We start from the raw sequence: 22,890 nt of genomic DNA on the forward strand, positions 1-22,890 counted from the left end.
CATTATTACATTTCATACAATACTAGTGTTTTGTACTAGTATTTTATAATTTTACTGGTATTTTGTAGTATGTTGTAACACTTTAAATTATATTCAAATCTTACTGTATAGCTTTGTGTAATATGTATCAGTGATATTATATATATATATATATATATATATATATATATATATATATATATATATATATATATATATATATGATTTATTTGCAATTTGCCCGACATAATGCCACTCAGCTCTGCTTGCCAATCATACTTGTGGTCCATGAGGCATCATGTGCATGTGGGTTGGAGCAGCCTGACTCATCAGTATTTTCCAATCACATTTTTTTAATTGACCTTCTCACCTATGGAACAGAAATGATTGTAGGGCTATATCATTCACAGTAGGGACAGTCCTTTTTGTATAAATGTGTTATTTCACTCTGTAAATGAATTACATTAATCTGTTAAGCTCAAGCCATGTTTTACCAACAGCGGTTTTACAGTACTTTTAAGGCCAGGGACTTAAATAAACCCTCAAAAACTCACTCATAAACTTTATATTCAATGCATCAATCAATAGACTCCTCTGACTATTCATTTTAGATTGGTTCTGTTTGTTGGTCTTCACTCCTACATGTTTACAACCACGCAGTTTGCGGAGCAAATGAGCATACACAGGAAATGTGACACGTTTTGAAATGACAGCTCATGGAAACTAAATTGTTACTGCCCTTTTTTACTAGGTAAGATATAGGATGTTTTTTGCTAACCAATTATTTTTTAAGGGAGCAGCATAATGTACAAAGAGAATATGGTGTTTGACATATGCTAAGTGTAAAAGATTTTGATGCTGATTTGATGTTTTCTTCTGCTGGACAGTCACAGTATTTTCTTTTGTTCTTATTCATCTTGGGATCATAACTCTGGGATTAAAACCCTCCCCAACACACCACCCTCTGTCCACAGCACTTTAGTTACACCCTAGCAACCACTTAGTTAATCTCAATTTATCGACACAGTAAAAAAATCTGTTAATTAACAGTTTCTATATTTTGTGTTTTCTGTTTATTTACATTTGTGAATTGCATTATGGGATCTTTATTTCTGCTCTGTCGACTTTTGATGTTGAAAATTCAGCTCTACAGTTTAACAAAGTGGCTTTTATTGACATTTTAGTTTGAATTAGAAATAAAATAGAGAAAATTAAGTCTTTAAAATAACAGAAATTGTACTGGCTGTTTATTATAAGTGGTTAGAATTAACCAAGACAATATATCTCTTTAAACTATTAAATTTTTTTAAATAAAACTCACTTTTTTACCTTTTCAAGGTTAAAAGTTGTTGGAAGAAAGATCACGGTCCAATAACGCAATTCAAAAGCATTAATATACAGGGAAAAATAATAAAATAAAAGCATGAATTCACAAAAATACAGAAAACTGCTAATTTACAGATTTTTTTTTTACAGTGTAGCTTGTCTTTATCTCATAATAATTGCAATATTTTGTGGCATAGTGCATCAGTTTTAAAGCCTGATAAATGTATTTACAGTCTTGAGAAATTCTCTGAAAGAGGATGTGTCAAATCCTTTGTGTCTGTTTTGGTTTCGTGATATGCATCATTATAATTTGCTATTTGAGTTTCTGATCTTTATCTCCTAACCACCATACCTTGCTTCCGATATAACTTGTGAATTTTACAAGACAGTGTATTTATTGAATGAGGTATGTTTGAATGTTCAATTTGTACAGTACATCCATGGGAACAGGGAAGTATAAAATGTATACAGCCACCTTGAATGCAGCTAATCAGACAACATGATGTGATGTCTGTAAAATCTAAATAAGGATCTCCTGCAGGGTTTGTTTTTCTTTAATTGGTGAAGGATTGTACAACTGGACAATACAATTACTAAAAGAAAGTTTTACAAACAGGGCATAGCTTGGGCAAGGACTAGGCCTTATTTTAATTAGAGCAGTATCAGAACAAATCTATATCGCTGGCATATTTTAGGACATTTCAATGAAAGTTTTTTATTTTTTCCGGTTAGATAGCTCAAGCATGCAGTTTATTATAGACTACCCTTAAGCCTTGTTTGTGTAATTAGGTAAAAGTCATGTCTTCAGGCCTAATATCAAATAAAACTTTTTTTTTTCCCTGTTTCAGCACATATGAGGGCAACATGTTTGCTGGAAGCCAATGTATGACAGTGGAACCTTTAGAAATCCTCAACCTACACAGCCTGCCAGTCCCTGTAAATTCTCCCCGAAACTGTGTGAGGTGGGTGAACTTCGATTTCGGAGGGTAATGCGGTAAGGAGAAGCGTGACAAGAATGACTTCAAAGATTCATGATCTACTTAATTATACTCACTTTTGGTTCTGACCTCACATTATTCTCTCTCATCTTTCCCTGTTCATTCCTGTATAATACTAAATGAAAGCCATTTAAGCAATGATTAGTCATTTTGCAATTGTATAACACATTTTTATTTCAGATTGGTGGAACAGAAATATTCATCCGCCCACTATACAGTGGTGACACTGTTAAAAATGTTTCTGCGTTCAATTTTTAAGATGAATTAGTTCCACTTTACAAGTAATGTAAACTTCCATTACATTAAACTCACTTAAAACCTTGTGTACAGTTTGCATGTTCTCCCCGTGTTCACTCTGGTTTCCTCCGAGTGCTATGGTTTCCCCCACAGTCGCCCCACATGTGCTAGGTAAATTGGATTAACAAAGTTGGCCATAGTGTGCAAAGTGCATGTGTGAATGTGAGATTGTATGGGTTTTTCACAGTACTGGGTTGCAGCTGAAAGGGCATCCACTGCAGAAAAGAAATGCTGGAATAGCTGGCGGTTCATTACGCTGTGACGACCCCTGATATATAAGACTAAGTCGAAAGAAAATGAATAAATGAATGAATGATACCTCAGCGTATGTTCAAAAATTGCACCACAAATTCATAGGAAAATGATAATAAATAAATATCACTAATAAAGAAGTAAACATTGACTTTATTATAATCACTTTGAGTCAGTTTATTTTGCCTTTAATAATTAACGTGACGATCTCTCGTAAATAAGAGAATAAGTCAAAAGGAAATAAATGAATAATCACTTAATATCTCATTTCCTCTCCCTTGTATTAGAAGTCAACCCCTTGTGCGTTCCTTCATAAGTTACTTCATGTTAGCATAATCACAAATGAAACAATTGGAGCGGGGAGCACATGTAAATGTTTTATTTGCACAACTGCAATATGCTTAGAATGTTAATATCAATGCAACATCAGTGTGCTTGAAAAAAGCCTGAATGTATTATTTTCCTATGGGCCAGCTTCAGTTTTGGTCACCACTACTGTTTGACCTTACAGAAAAGTCACATGGACAGTCTAATGAGCTTCACATATTGAAGTCACTTGTTAAACACAAATGAAACATGGTTTTTATGTAAAAAATGCTGATCATATTTTTTATTCGAAAAAATGTGGGTTTCACGTGTTCCATGAATGCTTTAATTATGATTTTTAACATGTAAAGCTCATGTAATTCTCATATGTTTTTTTTTCTGTGAGTGTATGCATATATTAAATTTCACTAGAGCTGTAGTTAGCTGTAACTACACTGTTGATCCTACACAATGTTTAAACTAAACATGCATACATAAAAAAACCTGGCTAACTCTAATCATATTCCACCTTAAGATTAGCAATAGTGTTTTGCAATAACATTAACATGAGTATAATTCATAATCAGTGGTGGAAAGAGTACTGAAAAATCATACTTAAGTAAAAGTACCATTACTTGCCTAAAAATGTAGTGAAGTTAGAGTAAAATTATCTGTTGTAAATGTTACTCAAAGTATCTGTTGTAAATATTACTCAAAGTATGAGTAGTGAGTATTACTGTTAAAAGCTGATGCGTTTACATGTCATTTGTGCATGTGTGTGTAAACGTAACATTCTGTAGTGCATCTAGTTATTGCCCAGCAGGCACACAACGTCATAAGATGTCAATATTAGGTTAGATTTAGGTTTTGACATCAGGTGACCAAAATTCAATGGCTACCCAGCGTTTAAGGCCAACGTTTTTTTGATGTCCAAAAATGATGTCATCTGACATTGATATTTGGTTGATTTTAGGTTGTGTTAGAAATGGATTAAAATCCAACGTCGAGCCAACATCTTAAACCAACCACTTATTGAGATCAAATACTGACTTATATTCATCAGTTATGGCAACCAACATCTGATAGATGTCACAGTGGTAACCTCCACACAACGTCAAGCTGTAACATCATTAGACATTGATATTTGGTTGGTTTTAGGCCTGACGTTGGCCTGACGTTGAGTTCTGATGTCAACTCGATTTTCATTTCCACACAAAATGTAACAACCCCATGACGTTGAGGTAAAACGTCAATGTGATGCCTGCTTGGTGTTTCAGGCCATTTTAGTCATCATACAGTATCCGTCATCTTCTCATCAGTGACATGCATCTAAACAGTCTCTGGGTCAATGCGTGTCAAGATTTTGAACATCTTTTTGGACACTTTTAATGCTTTCAAACTGTTTACTGCTATTATAAAATCGCCCATGTCTTAAGGTAGTTCATTTTGATGCGATTTACTTTCAGTGTGTAACTTGATTTGACCGGAATCACAGGACTGATTTTTCTAATCCCCATAGGCAGGAAAAATAAAGTAGTGACTGCAGGTTGAAAGAAAGTAGTGGAGTAAAAGTACAGATACTGCACTGAAAATGTACTCAAGAAAAGTTAAAGTACACATTTTTAAAACAACTTAGTAAATTACAACTCTTGAGAAAAAATACTCAATTACTTAAATTAGGGTTAGGGTTAAATATGCCTTATACAAACACTGCCATAACCATAATAATATTATAAGACTGGTAATTTTTAGGTGCAGGAAATCAAGAATTCAAGGAAGGCAGAACCTCTGAGGCAGCCATTCATGAATAATTCTTTAAATATTTTTTCTTTTGAGAAGCACATCAGACTTTAGGGCAGTATATTAAAGCATACCCACTTCAGGGAAATATGCAAATAACTAAATTGGCAATTAAAAAGAACAAGACTTTTAAATTTAGAATATTGCTTTCTTCCTTCTCTAGCTGCTTCTAATAATTGTTCCACATAAGTCTTAATGCACAGTGGTTCAAAGAAAAAGCTGATGTCATTAAAGCTTGATGTGCAGAGATGCACATGGTGCATTTTGGATGCATGCAGAGCGAGAACAAAATTGCTGACACCCACTCATATACGCACATATAAATAGATATACTTTTATTTTCAACCCAAAACCTGAACGCTAGATTGTAAGCTGACATTTTAAACTGATGATGATGATCAGATGATGATATTTACAATGGAGTCACAAAAATACAAATTAAGCAATTCTTATTTAGAGGAAACACAGTATCACTGTCATGTTTTATTTAATTTCTTTAAACTATTGTCTTTTTAAAGAATCCAACATGTGTTGTTTTCCCTCCAAAAGTACCTTAATAGATTCTCATCAAATTGTGCAGCTGCTGTTTGTCTTCCCCAAGCTCATGTCTTAGTTTTGTGTATGTGTGTGTGTGTGTGTGTTGCACACCACCCTTCAGTAGAAGTCTGAGTCTGTGGTCTGCTCTGCTCTACTTATCGTAAGTTTCACTATAGACATGGCTTACCAGAAGTGACGGTAGACTGGGGGTTTCTCAGTGACATCACTTCATGCGATGAGGCAAAGCGTCCATATAGGGCTGTCACACTTGTGCCTGAACTAAAGAAGGAATTGCAAGCCTCTTATCATCTTTTCAGTCTAGCTAATTTTGAAATGACAAAAAACAGTTTTTTCACTCAGAAGTGCTTTATTCTCTTCACTTTTGTTGCTTTGTTTAACCCCTTACAGTTTCCACTGTGGGCGCTGCAGTCTTCTTGTGTCTTTTTCAGCATGATTTAAATGAGATATTATCAAGATCTATGGTTTTGACTTCCGAAGTAACGGATGTTTAGAAGATCAACAGCAATGATATCCTGCTTAGTCATGGTGTGTACTTGAAGCCTCATTTTGCAATTGAATTTATTTTCTACAAATAAATATAGTATAAAATCAACATGGACATGCACATAGTTTGGCTCACATTTTGTTAAAATTGTTAAACTTACAATTTTTCTATTAATAAACCATGAACTAAGACTTTTAGATCAATAAAGTACTAATTTGCTGCTAATTTACAGTTAGTAGTATGTATATGCAGTTTAGGGGAAAGTTAATTTAAAAAAAGGAATGCATTGCAATATTGAGTTACCCTCCAGAAAAGTAACTAGTTGCATTACTTTTTATGGTATGCATTACTTTTGAGTTACTTTTGCATTACTTTTTAATATCTGGCTAAGGCTTGATCTCTTTCACAACTTGTTTTTGTTTTTCTTTCTTTTTTTTAATAGAGGAGCTCTGCAGTTAATAATGCACTGTACAACATACACCTTCATTTACCTTTTAGAAAACACATCAAAAAATATATTTTAGGATAATGTTATCTGAGAACTTCCTGACACCAGAGCTCTACATGCCGTACATACACATTTTTTGAAAGTTTAACTCAATCTGTTTACTACTTTTGTATTTGTCTTAAGTAAAATCACTGTTCATTGACATAATCCCCTTTTCCTTTTTGTTGATGCGTTCTTTAATTTTAATTCAGCAATTTATTTTTTAAAGCTCATTAATTAAACTAAAAAAATAACTCGCATTACATTTTCAAAAAAGTAACTCAAATATTATTACTTATTTTAAAAGTAATGCGTTACTTAGAAAAGTAATATCATTACATTACTTGTTATGCGCTACCCCAACACTGTTTATAAGTATTTAAGTATTTTGTATGAGTATGTAAGTATTAGTATTATAAGTATTTAACTTATTTATAAGTATAAACAGCCAATAACTTAATAATAGGCAGGTAAGCCAGTAGTTTATTGTGGGATTTTGCACTTAAAATGTGTAATTTTTTAATAATTTATTTAGATGTTAGAGATTTTTGCATATGTAACTTTGAAACTGCAAACTAACTCTAATAAGAGGTGTATTAGTAGACTGTTAATAGACCAATAATAGAGTTAGAATATGGTTAGGTGCAAAGTTATCTATTATTACAATGTTAGCAGATGGCTCAGACTCTACAGATGAACTGTAGTTGCAAAGTTGCTTATAGTCATAAGACGTCTGTAGGGAAATTAAAATAATAACAACAAATATTTAACACATTTCACTGCAGCACTGTTAATCTAATCTTATGCATAAATCGTCACCTTGGAATTATATGGTTCTATCTGTGTTCTAAATGATTTTGAGATATTGAGCTTCACAGTTTTTGTATTCCATAGCAAACAGAATGTGTGTAACATTTGTTTTTTTTAAACAAAAAGTCTTGAAATTTAAACAACTTATAAAAAAAAACATCCCATAATGTAAATTAGTTGTCATTTAATAAGAATAAGTGAATAACTCAATTTTGAAAAAATGTCAGATAGAACCTTATAATTCTATGGTGACGATATGTTTGTAACCAAACGTATTGCAGCCACGATGCCACCATGCATTGTTTAAGTGTTTTGTTAATGTCAGAACTGTAAATTATAATGCCGGCGTGAACAAGTTGCATGGCGTGCCATCAAGGTAAAATGATGCTCCCCCAAGTACATGTATGTGAATAAAATGATGATTGTTTATGTGTTAGTGAGCATGTAATTCATGTCACATACACTCTTGGTGTGGGTGAGTTTTGCCTGTATCTCAGACATGCTACAATCTCAGAAATAAAGGTACAGGAGCTGTCACTGGGGCAGTACCTTTTCAAAAGATACATATTTGTACCCAAAGAGTCCACAGTTGTACCTCAAAAGTGTATATTAGTCTCCAAAGTACCTTTAAACCATTTAGGTACAAATATGTACCTTTTTAAAAAGGTACTGCCCCAGTGACCGCCTTTACCTTTATTTCTTAGAGTGCATATCAGTTGCAGAGGCATGAATGACAAACTGCCGGAAAAGAGCTCTGGGGGAAAATAATTTATTCTATAATCAGCTTGAATCAATGTAATCCAGCAACATGAGAACGTTTTCATGAAAAAAAGATGACAAAAGGTGGATTGAAATCAATCTCGAGCTGACTCATTCTAACAGGAAAGTGTCTTAAGGAAATTTGGATACTTTACACAACCAAAACACAAGTAAATAGATAGAAATGGATGTTAAAAATATTTTACTGAGCAGACAAATGAATGCAAAAGTAAACAAGGACAAACATTTTAAAACAAAACTGTCTTATCTATTATTTAACCTGCGTTTACTGCAGAACACTCAATCTTTCACCGAAAGTACGTAAGCAATATGCATTTACTGTTTAAATAGTATTTACTTATAAAAAGATATTTGCACTAAAAGCACATAAAATAACTAAAATACCTTATTATAAACAAAACTTCAAGACAAAAGTTTGTCTTATTAGCTTGATATTTTGTCCCTGCTTAAACTGGCGCATCTTAAAGTGATCGGGCAGAGATGTGGCATAAAGCATTGGAGTTCATGAAACATCATGACTCTCCTCAGTCAGAATTTTCCGGAATCCTTTTCCTTGCATGTAGGAATGGAGAGTTTTCAGCTCATCCATGACCCTCTCCTGGACATGCACAGTACTGACCTTTAAATTAAGCAGATAGAGTTAGTAAGAATGCGCAATGAGAGGTCTTATGAGTCGTTCAGCTAGTTATTACTAATACTTACTTTGTCATGAGCATTCTTCAGTTTTTGCAACTGTATGACTGCAAGCTGATACGGGGTCATGTCTTTCTGTGAAGTCGGATTGTAGTACGCATATGTGATTTAATCACTTTAAAGTACTGTTATTTGCAAACATTGAACATTTATTTGAAATATTTACCATTGTGGGGACGGCTGTAGATGTATTATTTTGTGTGTCCGCATTGTTATATAGCTTGTTGCATTGATTTTTTTTCTGAAACAAAGAAGTAAAGTTGATTGGTGCAGACCAAGTGAACATCCTAAATTTTTATTTAGAAGCTAAACCAATATTTTGCTTCATATTAAAGTAAGATCAAAAATAGTTTAAGGGAATGCTGAAACCTATAGCCTGAAAAGTATAATGGCTCATGTTAATGCTGCCTCTATAGCAGTGCACAGAAGAAGACTAAAAACAGCTATGTGATTGGCTAAGCTGTGCTCATGTGACTAAATTAAGTTTTTTTTCCAGTGGTAAATAATACAGGCATTTTTATCTACTTATATAGTAAAAAAATCTCTGGTTAGTAATTGGTAAGTAATTGCTAGCATTGTTAATTAGCATGCTGCTAGAAAGACCAATCAGACAATTCCTTAGCCACTATAAATACCTTAAGTTCCATTTAACAGTCATCTTTGTTTTAAATAAACCCCCTTTCCACCCCGACTCTTCCTCCTTTCCTAGATGGGTGGCACGGTGGCCCAGTGGTTAGCACTGTTGCCTCACAGCAAGAACGTCACTGGTTCTAGTCCTTACCAAGCCAGCCGACGTTTCTGTGCGGAGTTTACACGTTCTCCCCGTGCACACGTGGGTTTCCCCTTTCCCCGGGTTCCCCGGTTTCCTTCCACTGTCCAAAAACATGCAACTTAAGTTAATTGACTAATCCAAATCGGCACCATAGAAATGCTCCTAGTAAGAAGTTATCTCTTAAGAGCAATCACCATCTGTTCATTAGCTACTCCAGCAAGGTACTTCTCGAGATCTACCTGACACTCCCTTCTACACTGAAACTCCCTTCACGCCTTGCAAATGGAAGGGAGCCCCGCACTCGAGGATCTTATGAGCTCAGGGCTCTCTCCTGGGACAGCATGCCAAACAGGCTTTATAATCAATCATCAGCTAAGTGTGAACTCTTGAAGCTACAATAAGCTAACTTTAGCTAAAACAGTTTAGTTAGGTCAATTCTTGAGGTAATACAGCTGTGGCATGCGGACATCAATATAGTATAACATTTGTGATACTGTACAACAATAACGACTATTTTTTTTACATTGCTTAAGGGCTATAGGTTTACGGTTAAAGTAGGGGTAGACCTTAATAAAACACAACGTAATGTGTCATTTAATACATAAGATAAATAATTCTTCTAAACTTATGACCTGAGCCATATCCCTTCTAGCAACAACCTTCTTGATAGTTGTATCAGTAAAGAAAAGGGTTGTTCTATTGTATTTTCTCTCTCTGAGATACAATTACAGCATTCAGTGATACTGTCGTGATACTCAGTGAAACGGTTCATTCAGGAAAATTGAAAGTGCTAACCTTAGAAAGGCAGTTTTTGAGTTGAAACATAATGTTTATAAGCTCATGATGGTGGTTGATGTTTTCTGTTTGATGGACAGACGACTTCGCCTCCGTTCTAATGAGAACATCTTGAAACAGGTCGATGACCTTTAGCAGGACACAGCTGTGAAGAGTTTTCTGATGGAAGAAAATGATACAGTTCAGTTTACACTCAATTTGATACCACCAGAAATGTAGAAAATGTGATAGAATGCCACCAAAAAGTTTCCTGAGGTAATCTGGATTGTGTTTCTGTAGCCACAAGATAATGTAGAAGTGAAATAGACATGCATATGGCAGGTGTAAAAGCATTCTTTATGGTTTGGGATTAGGCCTATATATGACCTTATTAGAGATTTGACTCTTAACATACTTCCCAATTTATCTGATTTTCAAATATATAATGATTTAGTAACTCATAGAAGTATAATACGATAAGCCATGAATTGACATCCGATAATGCCCTTTACCTTTTTCCGAATTTTGTCAAAGTAACTGTGCCTCAGGAGGATCTTCTCACCATCTTCAACGATCTGAAGGAATAATTCAAACATTCACCAACTTAAATATTCAAAGTCTTCAGCTACTACACTAATCCCAAACATAAACAGCTTTTCTGTATGAGATTATTCCCATGGCCACATCACTTTCACTTTGCCTTTTAGTTTTATAACACTTTGCATGTGATCAGTGCGTGATTTAAACTGTAATACTCTATAATTAAGTATGATCATTTGTACTTACCATATCTTTGCTGACATGCTCTACCATTTTCGGCAACAAGCTCAAATCAAAGCAAGGTTTCTTGATGATGCATTTCACATCTTGGGATATCATCATGCATTCACGTATAGGAATGCTGAGCATTAGGATAAAGTAAAAACACTGCAGTGCGCTTGCCATACTCAGTCCCAGAGTGACAAAATGAAAGTATCTCAACGGTGGTCCGGCTGAGAAACCTGTCTCATTCCTTTTCTTCCTTCTTTTGCTTCTCTCCGCTTCTCACCTTTGTATTTATTCTAGTTTCCTGGTGACGTCAGCAAAGTACTACTCTTTGTTCCAAAAAAAGACAGGTGATCATATCAGACGGCTGAATAATAGTATAATCCAAGCATTGTATCTCTATCCACTGGGATCATGTGTGGGTTTAGATTGCCACTACAGAACTACTAAGTTTTCTAGTTGCTTCATGCTTTTCAAGGCAGCTAAAATAAAACAAACGACCACAAAATTGTATCACATCGATATAATGAGGTCATGACATTTGTGCGGCTTGAGGATGTCCCAGATTCAAAATCTTGAAGCAAACCACAGTCTTGGTCAAGAAAAGTTCATTATGGGTGGCAAAAATGGTGCCATTATAATTATAATTATAAATAAGACAATACAAAAAATGTATGCTATATTTGGTTTAACACTCTATGGTTACAATTAAAGAAATAGATAACTAGAGGATAATCAACTATTAAAGTGATAAGTGGTCTCTAATGGAAACTTAAGGGGAATTCAAAATCTAGGCCACTTTCCAAAATCATCTCATCTCATTCTTTTTTGTTGTTTTGTTTTTTGAGGTCAGAATCATCAAAGCTAGCATTCGTTACTTTGTCACGTTATAATAGTAGGGACTTTTTATTTCAACTAAACTTGTTTAATTTTATTTATGTTTGATAATATAATATGATGATTAAGTCGGAAAGATCTTTTTTTTATCATCACTGAATTTATTTCTTTCATATATTTTAGACAAATTATTAAAGATATGTATAGTGGTTTTGTTCCAGAAGGTAACATCTAACATGCATAATTACCTCAAAAATATTTGCAATAAATGTCCAATGAAAGCAAACATAGCAAATCCAACTGCAGTATGATCAAAATATAACAATTACGCGTAAACGTGGTGGGAATCCGACTTGAGGTGTGTATGTTATGGCTTCTTATATTGCCTGAAAGTTGTCTTCTTAATTACATGGGTTTGTCACAGAACCTGCTTGGTGGAATATCCACATGACGTAGCATAAGCATGCCACAAACTAACGTAACAGCGCTATTACATCATACAAAATGTACAAAAGTAACACGAAGAGTATTTTTGCATATAAAATGAATGAGTGCTTTGTTAGGACATCGGCAGAGGAAGCACATGGCTAGTTTGTATGATTATACATGATGGAAATAAAACGTCTAAAAAGTAACAGATAATGTTACTTATAAACATGTTATAGTGTGTTGAAAATCATATTTATGATAAAATAATAACTGAAATTATCCTCCTGACCATATTTCAGTGAATCCTAACCCATACCTAAACGTAACAGCATGTTACTTACTATAATAAGCCTTAATTTAGATGTTTATCCGAGGCACAAGACATAGTGGATAGTGAGTTTGATTCATTAATTGATACTAATCAATATGACTCTGAGTTGGCAAATATATTAAATAGAGATATTCATGACTCTTGTCACAAAGAAAACATTATCTTACAGGTTTGTCCACATTGTTAGTGCTCACATTATACAAGGAGGCTTGCCTTTAAGTCAAATGTTGTCATCGAAACTTCTAATTATACACTTATTTGTCCATAAAAAAGAATTATTAAAGATCAGCAGATGGTAAGATGTGTACCTGCGTGTGCAATCCCCACAAAGGGGTGGGGGAGAGGAAGGGGGGGGATTTCCATAGACTTATCCTCACTTCATCATTGATACAATTGTTTCTTTGAAATGTGGGTCAGTGTAAACAGGATGCAGTTTGAGCTGCTTAAAGATGAAAGCAATCACACCTTTGTGAACTGGCACATATAAAACAAACATCATAAGGCTCCTCAGGCTTTATTACATCTTAAAGATGAACGTGTGTGTCTGAAACGTGAGAGTATACAAATTATGAGTAATTCATTTCATTTTCCTTCCACTGTGGAAAAAATGAAGCCAAAACGTCTTACACATGGCACTTGTCATTTTGTGCTGATTACGTCATTAGTCAGTTCGCCTACTTTTTAATGAAAACTATACATTTGCACTTCAGTAACTATATGTGTCTGTGAAAATTAAGGCAATATTTGATAGCTTTAAAACCTAAGCATGGTGAAGTTTCTAAGTAGATGATAGTAAATATGATATCAAATTTCCTGCATTGATAATACAGGCATTGGCCCTGAAAGGCAGTGTTAGAAATATGGATTTTATTGCCAAGTTTTGTATTATCTTGTTTACATTGTAAACTGGTTTAATACTTCAAAAGGCAGTCAAGCATGCATTTAAGCTAGTAGATTTCACAATGTAAACACCCATGTACTGATTCATTAGTACTTGTGTGACAGTATATATATATATATATATGTGTATGATAATATCAAAAGGGAAAAGTCTCTTGACCTGATGATTTGAGTGCTTGTTAATTTGCAAGTATAGAAGCAGTCATGCATCTTGGCTTCAAATTTGTGATTGGATCGCTGAAAATATATGCTAATACTAGGTTAAACAGTGTCATAAATAGAGGTAGTGTTATTAGATACAGTATTACCATTTGATTGGACAAACCATAATTTCCCTTCAACGCTGCATCAAATATCGACGCTATAAGACTTTAACAGTCGCGAAGTGTTCCCATAGCATCGATCGAAGTCCGCTGAAAGGGAACGTCCCAGGTTATCACTGTAAAAATGGTTCTACGGGGGCAACAAAACGTTGCATCAAGTGTTGACGCAATGGGAACACTTCTTGATTGTTGAATTCCCATATCGTCAATATTTGACACAGTTTTAAAGTTCCCTGAAGGTGAACTCTGCAGTTCAGGATGACTCATCCATATGGCACCCATTTTTTTTCCACTAGTGCTCTCTTAAAGCTCACAATTCAAACTAAAACCACAATTTCTTTTCCCCATATATTCTCAATGATTGAAACCGCAAACACAACTTGTTTACAGAAACAATGCTTGCTTATGTTTCGCTTACATGTTGCTAAAATAAAAAGGTGTTGCATAGCTTTCCCACAGTGGCATATTTCAGCCTTTCATTCCATTCCATTTCTGTGCAATAAGCAATTTTTACTTTATTACTTTCGATATGTTGACATCTTGTCTGCACCAGACAGAAGCACCAAAGTGCAACATGTCAAGTCAAATCAAACAAAATACATTGCGTTTTCTACATTGGACACATCACACACCACCACCGACAGTAAACAAATGTCAATTTGGATGCGTCTTGATATATTATGTCTGTAAATGGTCAAATGGTTTTGCAACATTTGCTTTCCAGTGCAGACAAGCTCAATTTACATGCCTAAATAACGCCTGCCTTGTTTGTTTGCTTGTTTGTTAAGCTGCCCACAAGATTACTACATTTAATAAAATATATTAAAAAAATTAAAAATGCCAAAGCACCTACTCTAAAGCCTTATATTTAAACATATATTCAATAGAGGCCAAAGATGGTATCAATATCAGTGACCACCTGCAGCATGGTCACTAAAAGCAAAAAACAAACAAATATAAAACTGTGGGCGAGTTCTTAGTGCATTTGTTTAGTCGCACATCTGTGGACGTTCTTCTTACTGTTCACCTGATTAAAGTGAAATTAACCTGGCTGAAACACACACAAATCCCTTTTCAGTGATTTTTGAAACTGCAGTAAAAGCTGATATATCCTTTAATGGATAGGTTAATGACTTTTAAATCAATACAGACATGAATCCTAACCATGATTAGATTCATTATGTTTTCAAAGACATTGAGGAGCAGCAAGAAATCACAGATGCTGTTCAAGTTTTCTCATTCTCTATCATATAGAAGAGCCATAGTTTGAACGATTACAATTTATCCATAGAGTGCTACATGTACAACATACATATGTTGATACGTTTGGATTAAGTACATTTGTTGCTGTCTCCAAGTTTGATTGTGATGGTTTGCTCCGCTTATCACAGGACTGTTTTATGTTGGACTGTTGTTATTATTTCAGGGTATATTAAGCAAGAGGATCCAGTAAATGTTTGAAACTTTAGTAAAACCAAAGTCAACTTTTTGCCCTATTGAAAGTTTACTAATTCATATAGATTTGATGTTAATGAAAATCATGAGCAGATAAGAAGCTTGAGATTATTTAATTTACGACATTATTAATTTTATTCTATTAGCGCAATGGATATTTTGCCATAATCTACAGCTTAAATAGCTAGTGAGACTAGCCAACCACCTTAGCATTAAACTAACATTAAACCTGAATAAACCTGCTTGAAGCGGCACGGAAATTCAGAAAGTCAATTTAAAGAGCTTCTGGTTTTGTTCCCACTGCTATTCATTGACACGAATAGTGTCGACAAATTAAACAAAAGCCACCCTACTAAACAAGTTCTTGGTTTTCCCCCTGTGAAAAAATAAGTGTAAAAATTTCCTACTTTTTTAAGGAAGTCGCAGTGAAACCTTAGATGAAAAAATCTGTGTTGTCGTGTACAGTAGTTGCTATAATACACTGCATTGTGAATGAGATAGGTAGCTTCACCTGCAGTCAAACCAGTTCAATGACATTCTGTATGTATGTGTGTGTGTGTGTGTGTGTGTGTGTGTGTGTGTGTGTGTGTGTGTGTGTGTGTGTGTGTGTGTGTGTGTGTGTGTGCTTGTGTGGCATCTGGAAACATAATTGTTTCCTTAGAAATTATTTTAATTATCTTTGCCATTTTTGCAGGTTTTTCCTATTTTTTTTTTATTTTTATTTTTTTTAGCATGAAAAGATTATGTGTTTTTTTTTTTTATTTGTTTGATGTTTGGTTCTTAACACATTGGCTTTTGCTATGTATTTCCTGATTTTACTGTTTGACTGGGGTAATGGGTTATTTTACTTTCAGTGTGGGTGGCGGTGGCACTTTTATGCTAATGAGACTGATGACAAAGTGTTTCAGAGGCTGAGGAAGATGGAGATGTTTCTGTGCCTAGCAAACACATGTCTTGGTTGTATATAGTATAAATATAGTAAAAAGACGGCCAAAAGTCAAGTTAATCAGCACAAAAATTATTTTAAAAAATGCATTTATTTAGTCATAGACTTTACCAAATTTGAACATGCTTCAAAAAACATGCTTCCATTGTCAAAATTTTTCAAATAAATAAGAACAAATAAATAATGTCAGTTACAATATTTTCAAGAAACGTATAAAAAATTAATAAATAGAATAAATAACAAAACTAATTTCACACCATTTTAGGCACTGATCAACCTCTATTTAGACTTTTGCTTCTTGATGCTTTAGCCTGCCGTCTCTTGCGTTCTTTATTCTTTAAGTTTTTCAGGAGTGTTGCTTCTCTATAGACACGCTTCAGCTCAAACAAAGCCTTTCGCTGGACGATCGGGTCGTTTTCCTGCAATTGCAAAGCATTTGATTAGTGACATGCCTTTGTGATGTTAAAGAGGCATATTTATCTTTTACCTTCTAAGTAAAAAAAAATAAATTCAAACAAGTGCTTTTTCTTTTATAGCATATTACATTATGCATTGTAAAAAAAAAAGGTATTTTCAAAAAGCCTAAAACCAAAACCAAACCTTCATTACACGGGTTTAGATGTCAAACTCCTTTTGTGTGGTTAACATAGGCAGCCTTTTAACCAAGGTTGCATTCAAACTATAGTGTTAAATCAGTTATATGAAGTAAAAATGTCCTCTATTTTTTAGCTGTGCTAATGCAGACTTTGGAATTTTCATTGATGCATTAATACAAATGCATGTAAAAATATGCTTTGGGGAATAAATAAAATGCAAGAAAATAATTATATGTTTAAAAAAATAAAGCATATTTTGTGTTACTGTATTTTAGAATATATATTTAACATGCATGTCATTTTTCATTATTATATATTATATGTTTCATTATTATATATATTATATATGTAATGTTTATTTTTCCCCAATTTCTGTTTATTGTAGAGAAGATTTTTTATACACATTTCTAAACATAATAGTTTTAATAACTCATTTCTAATAACTGATTTATTTTATCTTTGCCATGATGACAGTAAATAATATTTGATTAGATATTTTTCAAGACACTTCTATACAGCTTAAAGTGACATTTAAAGGCTTAACTAGGTTAATTAGGTTAACTAAGCAGGTTAGGGTAATTAGGCAATTTATTGTATAATGATGGTTTGTTCTGTAGAGTATTGAAAAATATATAGCTTAAAGGGGCTAAAAATTTTGACCTTAAAATGTTTTTTTTTAAACTCAAAATATTTTTTTAAAACTCAAAATAAAACAAATAAGACTTTCTCCAGAAGAAAAAATATTATCAGACATACTGTGAAAATGTCCTTGCTCTTAAATATAATTTGGGAAATGTTTAAAAAATTTAAATAAAATCAATAATATATATATATATATATATTGAGTTATATTGAGTTATATAATTAATATAGTATTTTTTGAACTAACAACTTTTTCTCAATTCACTTTCCATTGGTATGTGTGGCCTTTCTATATATGTTAGAAAGGCCATGTCAAGCTATGATGTTCAATACTTTTTGTTGTCAAGTTTGTTTTCACAGAATTTGCAACTATTCTCTCACCTTGATCGCCCATAGCGTTTCTGCATACGTCCTGAGCTCTGCACTCTTGCCTGGAAAGTAGCTTTCTTGCAGCTTTTTCAAATGCTCTTGAACATGTGCCAGCCTCTCCTTTGTAGCTTCATCCACGCTGTCATTCTGCATGCGAGTGAATATCCTACTGTATGTGTCCATTACAATGCTCATCAGTAGATTCTGCTCACTTTCCTGCCCCCCAAAGAAAACAACAAGCTTGACTACACCGCGTGTACAACACAGGAAATGCATAATAGGATGTGTCAAAACAATGTGCCCTTTGGCTCAGAAAGGTAAGGCTTATGCTAACTCATATAGATGCTTAAGGCCTAAATACTAGGCCGTTGTGCTGTTGCACGAGGCTATTTACCTCAAGATTCACCTTTAAATCTTTCAGGATTCGCAGGAAGATGGGGTGTGCATTATGTAGCTGAGAATCTTCTTTAATCTGGAAGAAATTAAAAGGTCATCGTTTACATAGGTTACTGATTTAGACATCTGGCATCATTTCAAGATCACAACTCAATCAGATAAATACGTTTATTGCGATTATCATACCACATCTGAAACTCCACCTACAGACTAGACATGTTTCTCCATGCCCAAAGGTTTCAGTCTATATGGATGTCAGACTTTACTTCCTGTTTTCTGCCAAACTACCTCTTAACCAATCGCAGTAAAAGTTGACTCGTTTTTAAAGCCAGGATTTCCAATCTTGAAGGCCGTATCCCAATCAATACACCTTACTTAAATCTATCTTACTTTCTTATATCTAGAGGATATCTATCTACCAGTTAACCTTATAGATTTACTTCACTTTCTGTCTGCGATGTGGCGTACGATGGAAATCCAGCCATACTTACATAGTAAGCTTTGAGCTCTTCGATGCTCTTGTCTAGGTTCTCGGGCACACTGGCTTCACTGTATGTCATCCATCCCGAAAACAGCAAACATACTCCCCAGGCAAAGCCCATCATGTGTTGCGCAATCATAGTCCTTTTTAGTTGAAGGCGTTCGCTAAAGTTAGAGTTGAGCCAAAGTTGCCTTTTCACGCTGTCTCACGACACCCGACCGTTCTCGTGTCCTGACGATGGTCTGAATGCATGTGTTCGAGTGAATGGGGTATTTATAGTTATGTGTGAGAGCAAGCGAGGGAGCTATGATCTAGGTGTGAAGTTGTGTGGCTTTGTTTCCTTTAAATCAAAATGCACCATGATACTGCTCAGCAACATCGGCCCACCACGCATCTTCTCTGTTGGAATCCTGAGGATGTCACTAGGCGGGGCTGTTGGTGGTTTTGTCTTCGGGGATCTTTTTGGTGATTAAGTGAGGAGTCCTGGGCATGAGATTTGAAGCATGGTTGGACTCTTCAGTGATGCAATTATGCAAAAATGGTTTTCAATAGGGAAGGAAATAGTTTATTCTCATCTTACATTTTCAAATATTGACCTTGCACCAAATTCAGCAGCTTTCGAAAAATGTCTAACCTTTTCTTTGCAACATCTGCATGCAGTGGGATGCAATAAACTGTCCACAGAGCTTCTTATGCATGGACAGCAATAAGAAATTAATAAAGTTTATTTAATTTTAGAGTACTCTTAGGCCTTAAGAGAGATTTTTATACAAGCTTATAAAAGGATATAAGCTTATATAATGAATGTTGCATGATTAAGCTTGACTTTTTTTAGTTTTTGTTGGGTTTATCTTTTTTTTTTTTTTGTGAAAAATATTACAGAAGTGGGCTGAAACACTTTCACTAGAAGTTCCTTAGAATCACACATATGATCTGGCAAACCCTGGGCAACATTTGTAGATAAGTAGATAAAGAAGAACTTTCTCATGGCTGAAAGAACTGAGTTCTACTGTTGCTCATCATGAGATGTTGCATTTGAGGTTTTAACACTTCATCAGCTCATTTCTGCCGAGAGAGAGAGAGAGAGAGAGTGACAGAGAAAGATAATGAAAGGCAGACAAAAGTGATGTGTAGTGTGAGACATGTACGCTTCACAAAGGGAAACTACTTTTCTTATAATGTCAGCTGAGATGATACTGCATTATTTCTACAGTATGTAGGAATATGTATCTAGGGAGGCTATCTGTTATCTGAGGAGGTGGCTGCACTTATCATTGGTTTGATGAAATGTCACTATTGAGATCCTCGAAACCACTACATTTTGGTTAGACCAAAAATGTGAATCATTGCGAATGCATTTACATCCATACGTAATAAGTAGGAAAAGGGTGATTTGAATTCCTAACAGGTGCCACTTGATCACTCCAAACCTCAGTGTCGGAGGTATGTCTCATTTTCCAGTTGAGTGTTGCCGCCATGGTTGATTTTCCGCGGCTGTGGTTGTAGAGAGGTGTTACCCTAGACTCCTCTATATACATCATTCAAACCACGTGGAAACCCAAAAGGATATTCTTTCTGCGAACTGCTTACTTTTAATTTTTGAGGAGTTTCGTTGTCTTTTATCGTCAGCTCAAAATTCTATATTTTGCCAAATAGGCCTATTGAAAATGTAATAGGATTTAATCTCTTATTCTAAACTACTAAGAGAATGAAGTTATAATACTTAAATTATATGTCACTGCCTGAAGTCATTATAATAGGAGTTCTTGTACATATATTCTAAGGCGCTGCTAAAGAAACTTCTATGAACTACAATTATTGTATAATCAAGATAGATTTCTAACAAAAATTTCTAAAGGTTAAAGCAAAAATAAGTAGAAAATTAAAAGTTAGAGTTCAGGCCCTTATGTTAAATGACTTTAGCACATCTGTGACCACAGAATAGCAAAACAACACATGATGCAGGAAGAGAACAGCAATTTACAAGCGATTTGGCTGTCTGCACCAAGTGAAGTTTAATTTTAAACTAATTTCGAGGGGAGCTTGTGTTCATGATTGACCCAGATGGTCCACATTAGCTAATCATGATCCTCCAATCAAAGGATCCCAAGTCACTATATATATCCTCATTTCCTTTCTACAACTATCTTCGTCTGGACGAAACCCCCCTGCCTCCCCTTCTTCCTCCTTTATTCAGAATGGGTGGCACGGTGGCCCAGTGACTAGCACTGTTGCCTCAGAGCAAGAATACCTATGGCGTTGGGCCCTCACTGAGCCATCTGGTATTTCTGTGCAGAGTTTGCATGTTCTCTCCGTGTCCGCGTGGGTTTCCCCCGGGTTCCCCGTTTCCTGCCACCATCCAAATGTGCTCTATATTATAGATAAAATAAGCCTAAATCCTTTTTATATGATGCCTTACTCTCAGGAAGTTCGCTTTGGCCTCAGCAGCGGGGGAGTTTGAGTTCAACCTGAGCTCAATCTCCCCTTGTCCTGCAAAAGGGGGGAGCCCTGGGCTTGAGGATCCCTTGAGCTCAGTGCTCTCTCCTGGCACAGCATGCCAAACAAGTTATGTATAAATCATAAGCTAAGTGTAAACTCTTGAAACACTTTTGGTCTATGACATGACAGAAAAATTTAAATACCAGCCACTGCACTACCAATGAAATGGAAAAGGCTTTTAATCTAGTTAACACATATTAAGCCGCTTTAACATTATTAATAGACTACTGAGGGCTTGATGTTGTTGGTTTGAACTGAGTCACAGTTCTGACTTTAATTTTCTAACCGTTTGCTATAACTTTTATTTTCAAGACCTGAGGTGAACTATCTATTGCTGCCTTCAGTTGTATGGCAGTAAATGTCACATATAATTGTATGTAAACCCAAATTAGTAGCATTTACCACTGAATAAAGCACATAATCGGTATCTGGGATGATCATCTGAGGGAGTATATGCTGTTGTTCTGGTGCGATATCGCAGAAATAAGGAGCATTTCTGGAGCATTACAACAAAAACATGGTAAAGACGGTTGTGTCTCCGCATGTAGTTAGGACACAGTGTTCACTGACTGTTTTTAAGCCATTACATTGTTGCCAATGATTTTCCATAGATTTTCAATCAGGTTTAGGTCAGGACTTTGAGCTGCCCTTTCATTATTTCAATGTTGTCACTTTCAAAGAACTGCTTTATCCATTTTTTTTTTTTTTTTTGTGCGACTGGGCTCACTGTCCTACATAGGGCTGTAACGATACACGATATAAAATCGAAATCGCGACACTCAGATCTACGATCCTGTGTCGCGGTGTGATAAGGGAGAATCGCGACACACCCCGTGACTACCTTTCCAATAACGTCACGCGTGCCTGCAAAAGTTGAGCTAGTTGAAGAAGAACGTGAGGAAACACTTTTTTTCCGCTCGACATTACGAGCACTGCTCCGTTTAAGCCCTCGCAATTAGCGTTTAACCGGGAGAGCTCGCAGAGGAGCTCTTAGTAAGGGACTGTCTGAATGTGTCAGGAATATCAAAAACAAAACCAACTTAACCCCTCTTGACAACAGACAACGGCAGAAACATTGCCAGTGCTGTCAAAGCATTGTTGTTAATGTGGCTGCGCAGAGAGGGATGGGCGTTCCCCAGATGCCCCGACTCCTCTGCAGAGGAAACCTTTCTGTAACCGTGCTCTGCGCTTTCTGTTGGAACCTTTGAGAGTTAACGTTACGTGCTGACTGACAGCGCGATGCGTGAGGCCAGGAAACAGGACGAAGCTTTCAGTTAAGATGAACACAGTTTCTATAGTTATACTTTATTTATAGATAAAGGTATATGACTCTGGTTATAATCACTCTATCTTGCTGGAAATTTATAGCCGTTTCGCTTTACTTCAGGACGCATGCCGCTCTTAAGGTCTAATCGCTGTTTTAAGTTATCCAGAGCTGTATGAATGTACAAATCTTGAATATAACAATAGCATTAAATATTACAATTGTAACAACACAGACAGCAACACTTATGCACAATCGATACCCAGCTGATTCAGTCGTTTCATAAGAGGACCGCGCTTCTTCTCTTCTTTTTTCCTTGTCAACATAAAGACAGTGAGATG

The 22,890-nt window shown here is 35.2% G+C and overlaps 3 protein-coding genes and 1 long non-coding RNA gene across 6 annotated transcripts in view; 2 read left to right on the top strand and 2 right to left on the bottom strand.

Annotated features, from left to right (window-relative positions):
- LOC147844665 (uncharacterized) overlaps positions 1-22,890 on the top strand; it is an 892,045-nt gene that overhangs the window by 277,637 nt on the left and 591,518 nt on the right. The window lies entirely within an intron of this gene.
- calua (calumenin a) overlaps positions 1-22,890 on the top strand; it is an 86,478-nt gene that overhangs the window by 1,308 nt on the left and 62,280 nt on the right. For both annotated transcript variants that reach the window (XR_015481925.1, XM_087246465.1), the window contains exon 2: positions 2,154-2,267. Coding sequence is in view for 1 of the 2 variants with exons in the window: in XM_087246465.1 (XP_087102591.1) it covers positions 2,154-2,267 (114 nt within the window). In the remaining variant the exon portion in view is untranslated. The remainder of the gene's footprint in view (positions 1-2,153; positions 2,268-22,890) is intronic.
- si:ch211-266a5.12 lies at positions 8,051-11,528 on the bottom strand. 2 transcript variants are annotated; one of them, NM_001123239.1, is made up of 6 exons: positions 11,103-11,528; positions 10,829-10,891; positions 10,338-10,496; positions 8,937-9,011; positions 8,780-8,845; positions 8,243-8,696 (listed from the first exon to the last, which is right to left on the bottom strand). In NM_001123239.1, exons 1-6 carry the CDS (start codon positions 11,259-11,261, stop codon positions 8,580-8,582), a joined length of 639 nt encoding a protein of 212 aa, NP_001116711.1. In that variant the 5' UTR covers positions 11,262-11,528; the 3' UTR covers positions 8,243-8,579. The 2 variants fall into 2 exon arrangements, with proteins under 2 accessions (XP_087103029.1, NP_001116711.1); XM_087246903.1 differs by lacking the exon at positions 10,829-10,891 and having other exon boundaries at positions 8,051-8,696.
- On the bottom strand, positions 16,563-18,925 carry ifng1 (interferon gamma 1). The gene is made up of 4 exons (NM_212864.1): positions 18,797-18,925; positions 18,304-18,381; positions 17,922-18,125; positions 16,563-16,721 (listed from the first exon to the last, which is right to left on the bottom strand). Exons 1-4 carry the CDS (start codon positions 18,923-18,925, stop codon positions 16,575-16,577), a joined length of 558 nt encoding a protein of 185 aa, NP_998029.1. The 3' UTR covers positions 16,563-16,574.

Source organism: Danio rerio, chromosome 4 (assembly GCF_052040795.2).
Source record: "Danio rerio strain M-AB ecotype USA chromosome 4, GRCz13ab, whole genome shotgun sequence".
Lineage (NCBI taxonomy): Eukaryota > Metazoa > Chordata > Actinopteri > Cypriniformes > Danionidae > Danio > Danio rerio.